This window comes from Triplophysa rosa, linkage group LG2 (assembly GCF_024868665.1).
Source record: "Triplophysa rosa linkage group LG2, Trosa_1v2, whole genome shotgun sequence".
Taxonomy (NCBI): domain Eukaryota; kingdom Metazoa; phylum Chordata; class Actinopteri; order Cypriniformes; family Nemacheilidae; genus Triplophysa; species Triplophysa rosa.
The window spans coordinates 19,441,549-19,456,039 of NC_079891.1; the positions used below are offsets into that span (position 1 = coordinate 19,441,549).

Below are 14,491 nucleotides of genomic sequence, written 5' to 3' on the forward strand. Positions count from 1 at the left end.
GTACCCACACTCTTAGGGAAAGTTGAAAGGAAGTTCTGCAGGACTGTGGTCCTTGTGTAGAAAATGCCTCTAAAATATGATATTCTAAAATATACTCTTTGAAATACCGAATTAAGCAAGAGAGAAGGTAGAGAAGAAGAAAAAGATGATGTCAAGGAGTAAGAGGAAAATCTTTAGCATGAGATGCTTCACAGTCTCATGGCAGTTTGTGAGACAGTCACAAAATTTTGGATCTATTGATTTGTGTTCATGAACACGAATTCCTCCCTATCTGATGGGAATTCGTACCTATTTTATGAGGGAATACGTACGTTCTCACTTGTACGTGTTATTATGATTTGACTTTGTGTCTGTGACATTAGGTGACATTTATAAAGTATAAATATTTTTAGAAAGAAAAAGGCTTTTGTAGTGTCAGGTTTTGCGTCACTGGTTCTCAATGTGTAAACATGAATGCCCCTCTGTTTATGATTCTGACAGGATATTATGAGCATATGATTATAAAGCTTTGTATTGAAATGTACCGTAACTACATTGTTTGTGACACATCTGTCAATGGTGGTTGGAGCTCCAAACATGTAAACACACAACAAGCACATGTAGGCTTTCTTTTTGAGGTTGAGATTGATGTTGACCACTTGTTTGCTGGTGTCATGACCTGTCAAGTTCCACCAAAAATTCTTTATCAGTGTGTTGGGTCACATTCATCACAGGTTGTCACAGAATGCCTTGAATGAAGAATCAGTTCTTTACAGCCTGTCAGAGACAGATGAGAAAGATTAGTGAAGAAAAACACACACGCATACCTGTACTCCAAATTGTATTGTATTGTTTTTTATTGGGGTTGTTTAATTTTGCTTTCTATGTTGAGGATGAACTTGTTAAAATGAACAATAGTTATATTGAAGATTTATACCAATGTTTTGTTTTTCTAGTGCATCTCTAGATGAGGGAAGCAGCTCCGCGTCTGCTCTCAGTGGACAGGTAAAAACACACAAATGCTCATGTCATATGCATAAAAAATGACTTGTCAGTATGATGGAACTGTACTATATTATATTGTTTATATTGTACAACTGTATGTTTATATCTTGACTGGAAAAACAGGCACAGAGGCTGAGTAATGCATAATGTTCATAATACACTCTTAAAAACAAAGGTGTTTCACGATCCCATAGAAGAACAAATTTCATCTAAATGGTTCCACAAACCATTTTTTCTGTTTTTCTCTTATATTCATATATTTTTACGCACACATTTATACATTTTGCTCTTATGTAAACGTATTCAAAGTATACATTTATTATAAAAAATGTAAATGTATGTAAGAAGAAAATATATGTATGTAAGAGAAGAATATATGTACAGTATGTGTGAGAGAGTATAGTGAAAACGGATGGTGTATGATGGAAACGGAAGGCAGGTCATGCAGATGCGATCATAACGTTCAGGTGAGAGTGTGATCAGCATGGCTGTATGGAAAGCCGTTTGGGTCATATTTCGCCATCAACCAGACGACTGGTTTTACGGCGTTTAAGACTTACAGATGCCGCAAAGTACGGTGTTTTGTAGGTCATGCGCCGTAACTTACGCTGTTTTCGCCGTAGAAATGGCGTTAATAGCGGTGTTTTAAGTGCAATGCGAAACGCCGTTCATTTCGCCATTTGGACTTCCATAGTACGCCTTAAGGGACGGCGCTTCCGTGTATCAAAGACGCCGTAAAAAGCAGCGTTTTCTATAATATTAAAATCAGCCCCGCCTTTTCTACACAGTCCAGCCCCTCCAATGAACAGAACGACCTGTGTAGTAGAATGTCGATCTGAATAACGTTTCCTGTTTTTAACTTTATTGCGAATAATGTTTAGACTTTCATTATGTGATATTTGGGGAGTTATTTATTATTCGTAAAAGTAAAAACAAAATCACTTACATAATGCTGTTAAGCATAAGTCCCAAACTAAAACTGAGATAAGTGAATGCGGCCTCGCCTGCCTCGTCAAAATAACCATCCCAAAATACAAAACGTTTTGAACAAACGTGATCGCTTAGCAACCTCTTAAAGAAGGCAGTATTTATGGTATAGGCTATACCCGAAGCAGCGCGTTTCTCTGCTGCCGGCCTCAACAGACTGAGAAACAAACTTTCATTTCGATATGATTTATTTTACCCGACAAAGCATGTGTTTTTTCTATAAAGAAACTAGTATTATAGTATTATAACCTAAATATCCAGTGCTTTTGTGTTGCATATACCAGTGGTTCCCAACCTTTTTTTGTCTGAGACCCCCTTTTTCCCAAGAAAATATTTTAGGGCCCCCTACACCTATCTAATGATATTATCGCTCTTGTAAGCTTGCAGCAAGGTTGACAAAAAATTGTTGTTTTCAAACAAACGGTTTGTTTATTACTATAACCAGATATGTTTATGCACAAATAATAGCCTATATATAATATTTAAAATACAATAACCAAATCATCAGTAGACCAGGAGGCCATTTGTAATTAAAAAATGTAAGCCTATATGAGTAGCCTATAAATTAGCCTTATTTGAAATGCAATATCAAATATATAAGTATTCACATTGGTGTGTAAGAAAAAAAGAATGAATATAGGCTATTACAAAATGACTGCTGTCTGGCCCCTCAATACTTGCATGTTATTTGTGGGGCTTTATCAATCAGTGTGAGGATTGCTGCTGTAGTGAGTAATAATTCAGTCAATGCTCATTTGATCTCATGAAATTATCCAAAGTTTCAAAAATATTGTTTGCCGTCGTCGTGGTACAGAGCTCTTTACAAAACAAAACAAATAACGAAAGTATGCATGGAGTTGTGCCATTTTTGACACGTCGGTAGACTCGTCTATTTGAAGTGCGAAGTTATTACCATGAAGTCGCACAGAAAGCTGACCCCTCACATCTGACATTGTTGCAATTCGACGTTTGACCGTATTATTTGATAATGGTATCTTAGCCAATTGTTTTGATTTATCCTCTCCAAATAATTCCTTGACAATCTCTGTTGCGCATGGCAAAATCAGTTTCAGCAATTGTATGCCCATTCTTTGCTTTGGCGATTTTTTTCAGCAACTGTATACGATATTTTTTAAAGTTTCTGAGTGTGCCAAATCTTTTGCGTTGCGCTCAAAAAATGTCCTGGGCTTGTCACGGTATTGAGGATGAGTTGTCTGTAAATGTCTCATTAGTTTGGATGGCCTCATGCATTCGTTAGCAAGGACTTTGGTGCAGATAATGCACTGTAGCAGGGACTCTTTGCTACGAGAAAATGAAATAAAACCGTAGTTCAGGTAACTATCTTGGTATTTCCGGCATTTCGTATTTCCAGTTTTGCTAGCACTGCTAAAACTGCGACACGAATTGGTGGGAGCTTCCTCACCTGGGTCCAGTATGCCTGGGTCATTACTGTCAGCTGCTGTAGGTGAAGCAGTGGGACTCGGTCGTTTTTGTGGAGGACGAATTACAAATTTGTCCATTTTTTGGTCAGCCAGGGGATCATGGATAAAATTAGCTAAAGTAATATGATCGTTCTCCTTAATGCTCACTGCTCAACACTTTTCAAAATATGACACGACCCCCCACAGAGCTCGCTGAGGCCCCCTTGTGGGCCGGGATCCCCCTGTTGGGAACCGATGGCATATACCATATACATTCTGCACAGTTAGCCGACTGTGTGTGAACAATGTTTTTATTTCATTTCGAGTTTCGTTGTAATTGAGAATCCGTAAATGTGCATTAAACAGCCTAATCAATTGGCTTTTATTTTTGTTTGACAATTTAGCTTAAGATGGCTTTACGTAGGCTATAGGTTATCCTTTTATCTTGAAGGGAAAATCTTTTTTTTTTATTTTTTCTTTTTTTTTTTTTTTTTTTTTTTTTTCTATTAATTATTTTTTAAATTTTGTCTATTTTTTTCCTTTAAATTTTTTTTTTTTTTTTTAAAAAAATCTATATAATAATAACACAACAATAGCTTTTTTTGTCAGCATTTCCCTTATTGTTTCTGTATGTGAACAGTCTCCATCATTTTTAGATTTTTGATCGTCAAAAGCTTATAGCGTTTTATACTGAAGCCTGGTTCGATTGACAAGCGTGTACTCGCAACCACGCTCGGGCGCGGTTCACTTGCTGTGGCCTGGCCTGGGGTGCGTTTCCCAAAAGCATTGTTAGCCAACTATGGTTGCAAGTTCCGTCATTCCAGCATAGTTCAGCGATTTAAGTGTTTCCCAAAACCATCGTTCCAATGATCAATCGCAAGCAGCATCGCAAATTTGCATGGTTGGAACTACTGGTCTAGAGTAGTATGAACGCAAATCGCGCCGGAGCGCCGAACTGAAAACATGACGTAAATCATGCGACTTTCAATTACTGTCACTATAAAAAACATCTGATACACAGCACACTTACACGTGCAGGCGTGTGTCACCATGGCCAAAACTACTCCAGAAATTATGTTTGTCAAACATAATACAACGCTGTGTGTAATGATCAGCTTTATGATAATAAAGTTGCGAGGGTGATTTAAAAGCATAATGAGCCGTTTACTCCCATATCGCTCTCGTATGACAATGATGTCTTAAATTCTTTTGGCCCTGATAACTCTAAACTGGTGCACTTGTAAACATATCCAAAGATTATTTTCTTTATTTGTCAACGTCCCATCCGGTTTCTGATATATGCCTTTATATTTCGTTTTTTGTTTGTCTTTTAATTTCTGAAGGAGACTGATCTCACTAATGAAGATAATGAAGCTTTCTTTGAGGTCATTTTTCTCCTCACATTTCCCCTCATCCTCATTCATTTCATTATCCCTGCATCATTGAACAAGAAACATCCACACTTTTAACACACGCACATTGACTGTAGTGTTTTTATTGGGCCCTCAGCCTTCTTCCTCTTGCTCATTTGATGGGAGTTTAAAATCGGAAAGCAGCGACCCTGAACCAAGATGGCCGGAGATTCCTCCTGTGCTCAACCAGAATGAGGACCGCAGAAGAAACAAATATTTGAGGAAGGACTACCTGAAGGTAATCGTTACACACACACACACAATTACAAGTCTTTCTCACGCTCACATACAGTATTTATTTTGCTTATCACATATGCTCACGTGTCATCCTCACCAATTTTCCCACATACACAGAGAGACAGACATTTTTTTACTCAAAGATTTCCGCAACAGATGAGATAGTTCACCTTCTGCACTCAGATGAGTAACTCAGATGATTTTTTATCAGCAAGCATGTTTTTTTACTAAGCCATTTCTTGAAAATCTGTTTTAATAAGCTTTATAATGGCATGAACTGAGAAGAAGCACACTGTGTGTTATTGAGATGCACTAGAAAGACATTAAAGGACTTTGTTGATATAAATCACATCCATCTCTTTATTCTTAAAAATTATAAACCGAATATACTGGTTCCTTTCAGTCTACATCAGCCTGTAAAAATGTCCCATGCCAGAATGTGGGAGATGTTTTGATGCTTTAGAAGACACAAGATTAACATCACTTCCATGTGACGTGCTTACTGTATATCTTCCCAATCCCAATCTTGGTTTGTGGTCTCACACGCAATTGGCTGAATTTTTTTGCACAATGAGAAGGGAAGCAGAAAGCTGTGGCCTCTCAGACCACACGTGTTAAGCTATGTTAATTTTACTAATTATCAAACAACTCATGATATCTGAAGTTTATTTGAATATGTTTTTGATGACAAATAATAATTTTATGGCCAGTTTTTCAAATCTTGTACGCAACTCTATTGGAATCCATTGTGAGTGGAGTTTTCTCATGTGGCAGACTTTGTATGCCACACACATCAGAATCATAACTTATTGTCATTATACAAATGTATAATGAAATTATGTGCAATCCTCTTCATTGCTAAGACAAAAACAAATCCATCCCCTGAGACATTTCAATCCTATGTGCACAAGAAAGAGAAGAACTTTGCCCTGTTTCCGGGTAACTCTTGATAAATAGGTGTGTGTGCGTGCGTGCGTGCGTGCGTGCGTGCGTGCGTGCGTGCGTGCGTGCGTGCGTACAAATAATAAACATTCTGTAGCAGTACTCTTCACATATCCTATACATCACAGTTGAAGTAGTTCTACATACCCCACTGTCACGACTGGCGTGAAAGAACCCAGATGCAGGCAGGCAGTGAAGGGGTTAACAAACAAGACTTTTATTACAAAACAGAACCAAAACACCCACGAGGGGGTAAACGAAAAGGTAACAAAATAATAAACAAACAACAGGACCTAGGCTAACTAACACTAAACTAGACAATACTTGACAAATGGCTAAACTAAACACTTACTAAGACAGGGGATTCACAGCAAAACACCAGGACACAGTGAACATGGAGCACATGGAGCGTAGGGTAGACATCAAACCGGTGAGCACAACAAACGTAATACACGAGCACAGGACAATGAAACAAGAGGGCATTTAAAGGAAAGACAAAGGAGGGATAACGACACGGGGCAGGTGTGGGTAATCAAACACTCAGGGAAAGATAACAAGGAAACGAGAGGAGCGGGGCCAATGACAAGACACTGGAGAGAATGTATATTATTGTCAAAAGGACAATAATATGTTTCTCTCCACACATAACCAAAGGCTTTGTCATGACTCTGCTACAGGACCAAGAAAAACATGACTAAATGAAGCAGAGCCATGACACCCCACTGTGTGCAGGGGAATGTGGATAGCTGAATATTATATCAACAACATATGTATGATAAATATGAGTATATAGTTGTGTATTGCACGTGTTTTTATTGCACAGTAGAACATTTAACTGTTCATGAGGTAGATGGCCTGAGGGAAGAAACTTTTCCTATGTCTGACTGTTTTGGTGCTCAGTGCTCTGTAGCGCCGACCAGATGGCAGCAGTTCAAAGAGAAAGTGTGAGGGGTCCAGAGTGATTTTGCGAGTTCTTTTACTCACTCTGTATGAGTACAGTTCTTGTAGATTGTGGAGGGTTGTGCCAGTGAATGACGGAAATGTAACGCCTCTTACCATATTCGGAACATCATGTTCCCAAGCAATTGTACTGACAGGTGATAAAATGTCATCGGTACTTTCCTTATCAATCGAGCCCGAATCTGATCCGGAAAATGAAGATGATCAAGCCGATACATCAACTTTGCCAACGCGACTTGAGCAGAATGTAAAGGATTGGTAAGGTTTTTAAAAAATATATTATGTTAAATAGTTAAAAGCCGCGACCCAGGAAGCCCCACCCGCCGAAACCATGCAGGTCCAACCTGGTCCCATTCCGCGATCAACAACAGACAACAGAGGAACAACCAGGGAAAAATAGTAATGGCATAATTAACTTTATTCCTCTGTTGTCCGACATCGACCACAAAACAAGACCAACCAGACCAGACCCACACAGTCCCAACAAATGAAACGCCCCAAACCACAACCAACAAGCCCCCCCCCCACTCCCCACAAACACCCACCCAGCAACCTCCAATCAAAGTCACTGAGTGCAGCTATAACTTCAAACTGCTGTCATGTGATGTAAGTTTAGCATTAAATACCAAGTATTGTAAATTTAGTATTAATGTGACAAGTAGTCCGTCTTTGCTCTCGGTTGGGGATGAAATTGTCTTAGCTGGGCCGGTCAGATGGTCGCCTTTTTCTTGGGTGGTGATGGAATTGCCTTGGATGGAGCTGGGATGGTCAGTCAGTCCGCAGGCTCTCGCAGGAGGATGGCACGGGATTTTCCGATGTAGCTGGCGTAATCTCTAGTTGGGGATGGGCATATGACGTTCATCTGGGCCTGGCGGAATCTCTCCCTACCTCGAGATGGGCATCCCGAGGCGTGGGCAGAAAGAGAATAATTAGCGTAGCTGCTGTTCATTAGCTATGTATTAGTGAATGCTTGGCTGAAAAGATGTGTCTTTAATCTAGATTTAAATTGGGAGAGTGTGTCTGACCCTCGAATAGTATCGGGGAGGCTATTCCAGATTTTAGGTGCTACGTATGAGAAAGCTCTTCCCCCTTTGGTGGATTTTGTTATTCTAGGTGTTATCAAAAGTCTGGAGTTTTGAGATCTTAGAGAGCGTGATGGGTTGTAGTGTGGTAGAAGCTCTGTTATGTAGGTAGGGTCTTAACCATTTAAGGCTTTATAAGTAATTAAAAGAACTTTAAGGTCAATACGATACTTAATGGGTAGCCAGTGAAGGGTTGATAACATTGGGGTTATGTGATCGTATTTTCTGGACCTGGTTAGAACTCTGGCAGCTGCATTCTGAACTAACTGTACTTTGTTTATTGATGATGCAGGACAACCACTAAGTAGTGCATTACAGTAGTCAAGTCTTGAGGTCACAAATGCATGAATAACCTTCTCTGCGTCAGCCACACATAAAATATTTCGCAATTTAGCAACATTTCTAAGGTGGAAGAAGGCTGTTTTTGTGACATTTGAGATGTGATTTTGAAATGATAGGTTGCTGTCTAATATAACGCCGAGGTCTTTAACTGTATTTGTTGGAGTAACAGTGCAGCCTTCAATTTGCAGGTTATAATCCGAAATATTCTGCTCACGTGTCTTTGGTCCGATAAGTAATATTTCTGTTTTATTAGAATTTAAAAGAAGGAAATTACAAGTCATCCAATGCTTTATATCGTCGATGCACTCTGCCAATTTGGATAGTTGGAAGGAATCATCTGGTCTTGATGAGATATATAGCTGAGTATCATCTGCATAACAGTGGAAGCTAATTGCATGTTTTCTAATAATGTTTCCAAGGGGCAGCATGTATATGAAGAATAGCAAGGGTCCTAAAACCGATCCCTGAGGTCATCCATAATTTACTTGCGTTAGATTTGATGATTCCCCATTTAAATGGACAAATTGATGTCTGTCTGATAAGTAAGATCTGAACCATTGTAGTGCCTGTCCCTGAATACTGGTATAATTGTGTAAGTGATCTAGAAGTATTTTATGGTCTATAGTATCGAATGCAGCACTAATGTCAAGCAGGACTAGGAGTGAGATGTTACCTTTATCTGATGCTATAAGCAGGTCTTTTGTAATTTTAACGAGCGCAGTTTCAGTACTATGTTGTGGTCTAAAGTCTGACTGGAATTTTTCGTGTATGTCATTATTTTGTAAGAAAGAGCACAACTGAGTGGACACTAGTTTTTCTAGTATTTTAGACAGGTAAGGGAGATTTGAAATCGGTCTATAGTTTCCTAGTTCATTGGGGTCTAAGTTTGGTTTCTTGATAAGAGGCTTAATGACGGCCAGTTTAAAGGGTCCTGGGACATGGCCTAGATTAATTGACGAGTTGATAATGTTATAAATGGGCTCAATTGCAACGGGTAATAACTCTTTTAATAATTTAGTTGGTATGGGGTCTAATAAGCAAGTTGTAGGTTTAGATGTTGCAATAAGTTTAATTAAATCTTCCTGTTTTATAGGTGAAAAACACTGTAGCCTTTCTTTTGGGGCGATGGTTGGTACTAATTTATAGGACAGACTTGGAGGTTGAGATTTTACTATTTTGTCTCGTATGTTTTCGATTTTCTCTGTAAAAAAATTCATGAAATCATTGCTACCAAGGTGCGGCGGAATACCCAGGTCAGGTGAAGTCTGTTTATTTGTTAGTTTAGCAACTGTACTAAATAAAAACCTTGGATTGTTTTTGTTAGTTTCTATGAGGTTACGGAGGTGCTCAGCCTTTGCTGCTTTTAGTGCCTTTTTATAACAGTTTGCACTCTCTTTCCACGCAATTTTAAAGACCTCTAATTGGGTTTGTTTCCATTTGCGCTCCAGTTTACGTGTTTCTCTTTTAAGGGCGCGAGTGGTGCTATTGTACCATGGTGCTGCGTTTTTCTCATTAATCTTTTTTGACTTCATAGGTGCGACAGCTTCTAATGTATTAGAGAAAATAGTGCCCAATTTGCTGGTCATGTCATCGAGCGATTCTATATTTATTGGTATGGTTATTAAAGGAGTCAGATCTGGCAAGCTCTTTGTGAAACTATCTTTAGTAGTCGAGGTAATTGTTCTACCCTGTCGATAACGAGTTAAACGGCTGATTTCTGCAGTGCGCAGTGTACATGTTATAAGATAGTGATCAGTGACATCGTCGCTTTGAGGTATAATATCTATATTGGTTAGATCGGCTCCGTGAGATATAATCAAGTCTAGTGTATGATTAAATCGATGAGTGGGTCCATTGATGTGTTGTGTTACTCCAAAAGAGTGTAATAGCTCTGTAAACGCCACTGCTAATGCATCGTTAGCACTATCTACGTGGATATTAAAGTCTCCGACAATTAGTACTTTATCAACGTTAACCAATAGGTCCGATAGGAAGTCCGCAAACTCTTTCAGAAAATCAGTGTAGGGACCAGGGGGTCTATACACTGTAGCCAACGTACAAGAAAGCAATGGTTTTTTACTGTCAATTGGAACAATTATGTTCAACGCAAGCACTTCAAATGATTTAAATTTATGCTCCGTTCTCTGAGTTACAGTAAGAAAGTCTCTAAAGATTGTTGCGACACCGCCACCTCGACCAACCGGACGTGGCTCATGCATATAACAGTAGCTTGGTGGTGTACACTCATTTAGACCGTAATAATCATTTGGTTTAAGCCAGGTTTCGGTAAGGCAAAGTATATCAAAACTGTTGTCTGTGATCATTTCATTTACAATAACTGCTTTTGAATTTAGTGATCTAATATTAAGTAGGCCGAACTTTATGAGTTTGTTTTGGTCGTTTATTACATTGTCCTCAGGTTTAATCACGATTAGATTTTTTCTCTGAGATTTGGCTATTTTGTTATTTTGTAGTATTATTCGGGGGACAGACACAGTCTCTATGCATTTGGAAGCAGTAACATTTATAACAGATGAGTGGGAGGAACACAGACTATGGTTAAAGTTTTGACTTACCGCTGGGAGACGTAGTCAAGCGGTGCGTAGCGTCTTTGAGATGTTGTCAGACAGAAGAACCGCTCCGATGCTGCTGGGGTGCAGGCCGTCAGGGCGGAAGAGCCTAGGTCGCTCCCAGAACAGATCAAAATTATCAACAAAGAGCAGCTTCTGTTCAATACACCATGACATCAACCATTTATTTAGAGCAAATAGTCTACTGAACTTTTCATTCCCTCGTCGGTAGGTAGGAAGCGGCCCTGATACGATGATCCTCGCCGTGGGCGATGCGTTGCGTACCGTCTCGATCAGACTCCTGAAGTCCCTCTTCAGGATCTCCGACTGCCTCATCCTGACGTCATTCACCCCCGCGTGCAGCACGACAGCTCCGACGTTAGCATCGTCCTTCAGGATCGCAGGTACCTGCGCAGAGACATCAAGAACACGGGCGCCAGGAAAACAATGAGTGCGCACCTTACCTTTAGTGGAGGAAGCGCGTACGTTCCGGACGATTGAGTCTCCGATGACCACAGCGTTGCATTCCGTCTCGCAGAGGGCGGCAAAGCGGTTCCTGGTCGGGATCTCGAAGACCGGTGGCGGCGGTTGGGTCATCGCTCCAGTCCTNCGTGAGGACAGAGTTGAGTTCCATACCGAGAAAGAGGATGCTCTGCACCGGGGAGAGCTTGCTCTTTTCTCAGTTGACCTGTAGCCCCACCGATCTAGGTGCCGGAGTACCAGGTCCCTGTGTGTACACAACAGATCTCGAGAGTGTGCCAAAACTGAGCCAGTCGTTGAGATAGTTAGTACCCGCACACCTCCTTCCCACGGGGCTTTGACCTTCGTAAAGACTCGTGGAGACAGAGACAGACCGAAGGGGAGGACCCTGTACTGATATTCCCCCGTCTTTCTTGGGGACAATGAAGTACAGGCTGTAAAACCCGTTGAACATCTCGGCTGGTGAGACGGGCTCAATCACTCCCTTCACCAGAAGGGTGGCGACCTCGGCCCGAAGTACGGGAACATCCTAGCCTCTGACTGAGGTATATCGGATGCTGAACTTGGCGGGCGTGAGGCGACTGGATCGCGTAGCCGAGACGGATCGTCTTCCCTAGCCAGTCTGACAGCCTGGGAAGCCGGACAGGCTCCCAGAATGAGACGGGACTAAGGTACAATCTTTTTCATCGTCCCCTTGGGGGGTGGTTCGATGGCTAGCAGTATGGATTCCTTGCCGGGGGATGTCCCCCGGGGCGGAGATCGGCTCTGCCGTTTTTCCTGCCTGGTGACTGCGTCTGACTGAGAGTGCTGAGGGCTGGTGTTTATACTCGACATTGACGCAACGTCGAGTTTGCCGTTCACCGTCGTGCAGAGGGTGAGAGCGGCTGCGGCTGCTGATGGGGCGATGGTCTCCTCTTCGCTGTCTCCTCCAGGGGGGGCCGCCTGAGTGGGGGGCGCCAGAGCTGGAGGGCGTTGAAGAGGACCAGGGCTGCTGGGAAGCAGACAGTGCACGGGACTCGACGGCCGAGGCGGCCGAGTTGCGGCACGGAGGACTGCTTCTTACTGTCGAGAACCCTCCGGGGAGGCCGCGTGCGGGTCTCGCGCCCCCCCCGACGGGCGGGGGGTGAGCGGTGCTGCTGCGGCTCGACAGTAACACCAACCAGCCCCCCCTTGCGAGACGGGTGCGTCGAGAAAGCGGACCTTCTCAGCGTTACTCATCTGCGCAAGGATTGGCCAGAGGAGTTTCTCATGGACCACAAGTGTGGACATCGTCTGACACAGGGCCCGCGTGGTCACCTTGGTCGCCCGTAGAGCGAGGTCGGTGGCGGCGCGGAGTTCCTGCATAAGCGCTGGGTCGGTCTTACCCTCGTGGAGCTCTCTCAAAGCCCTGGTCTGGCAGGAGCCATAGCGTGGAGAGAGGAGGCAGCTTGGTCCGCCGCAATGTAAACTCTCGACACCAGAGATGCCGAGACACCACATGCTTTGGACGGGAGTCTAGGTCGAGCCCCCCCAGGTGGCCGCCACCTACGGGCACGAGTGCACCGCGGCGGCATACTCCACCTGGGTGAAACCGACGTATCCTCCAGCTGTCTCAACCTCGAGGGAAGAGAGGTTGACCGAACTTTGTTTGACGTGAAACGTGCCGGGAAGGGGCGTTCCAGGTCTTACAAAGTTCCTCATGCACTTCCGGTAAACACGGCACTGGGGGCGGGCGCGGCTTGGAGCTGCGCTCAAACCCGAGGCGCCATGTAGCCAGCCGCGAGCGCCAGGAGAGGCAGTGCGGGCACTGCAACCCAACACTCACGGCGGCCCGGGAAAGTATTGCCGACATCTCGACGTCCGCTTTTTCCTGGGCTCGACCCCCCGAGGGAGGGAGCCCGAGGAATCGTCGGAGTCGGATGGCAGTACGTCACCCCCGATGCTGCAAGAGACATCTCATCATCACGCATCGTGTCCGAATACGTGATTGAGGAATAAGACGGCGGACCGTCTTTTTGGGGAACGGTCAGACGAGCGAGACGAGGTGTGAACGGTCCGTGAGCCGTGGCTGGCGGATTATCGCTCACAGTAATCCTCATAACACCCTCACTGCTTGCCATAGCGGACGGCAGGGCCGTAGTCCTGCCGCCACGGAACGGGGAGCAAACGAGGTGGTGGCTGAGTCCCGTGGGAACACAGCCACCTGTGACGCAACGTCTGAATCGTCACCGCCCACAGTGCGGGCAGGACGTATCCACAACGTCTGCCCCAGCGTACTGGAAGCAGGCATTGTGTCCGTCCCCCTCCTCGATGAGTGTGTTGCACCCATGAGAACAGCGGGACAAGCCACGCTGGAGAAATTTGCTCTTTTAGAAAAGGAAATTTGCTCGAACACCTCCGGAACTGCCGAGACGCCCAGGGGAGAGTCACTGCAGGAAGGGACCGTCCGCTGTCCACGTCGTAGATTCCAGCAGAAAGAATGATCACCGACTACTAAAGATAGTTTCGCAAAGAGCTTGCCAGATCTGACTCCTTTAATAACCATACCAATAAATACAGAATCGCTCGATGACATGACCAGCAAATTGGGACTATTTTCTCTAATACATTAGAAGCTGTCGCACCTATGAAGTCAAAAAAGATTAATGAGAAAAACGTAGCACCATGGTACAATAGCACCACTCGCGCCCTTAAAAGAGAAACACGTAAACTGGAGCGCAAATGGAAACAAACCCAATTAGAGGTCTTTAAAATTGCGTGGAAAGAGAGTGCAAACTGTTATAAAAAGGCACTAAAAGCAGCAAAGGCTGAGCACCTCCGTAACCTCATAGAAACTAACAAAAACAATCCAAGGTTTTTATTTAGTACAGTTGCTAAACTAACAAATAAACAGACTTCACCTGACCTGGGTATTCCGCCGCACCTTGGTAGCAATGATTTCATGAATTTTTTTACAGAGAAAATCGAAAACATACGAGACAAAATAGTAAAAACTCAACCTCCAAGTCTGTCCTATAAATTAGTACCAACCATCGCCCCAAAAGAAAGGCTACAGTGTTTTTCACCTATAAAACAGGAAGATTTAATTAAACTTA

At 43.0% G+C, this 14,491-nt stretch overlaps 1 protein-coding gene across 4 annotated transcripts in view; it reads left to right on the forward strand.

Annotated features, from left to right (window-relative positions):
- lrch2 (leucine-rich repeats and calponin homology (CH) domain containing 2) overlaps positions 1–14,491 on the forward strand; it is a 103,205-nt gene that overhangs the window by 62,225 nt on the left and 26,489 nt on the right. For all 4 annotated transcript variants that reach the window (XM_057350640.1, XM_057350648.1, XM_057350656.1 and 1 more), the window contains 2 exons: positions 936–984; positions 4,902–5,042. In XM_057350640.1, the coding sequence (XP_057206623.1) occupies positions 936–984; positions 4,902–5,042 (190 nt within the window). The remainder of the gene's footprint in view (positions 1–935; positions 985–4,901; positions 5,043–14,491) is intronic.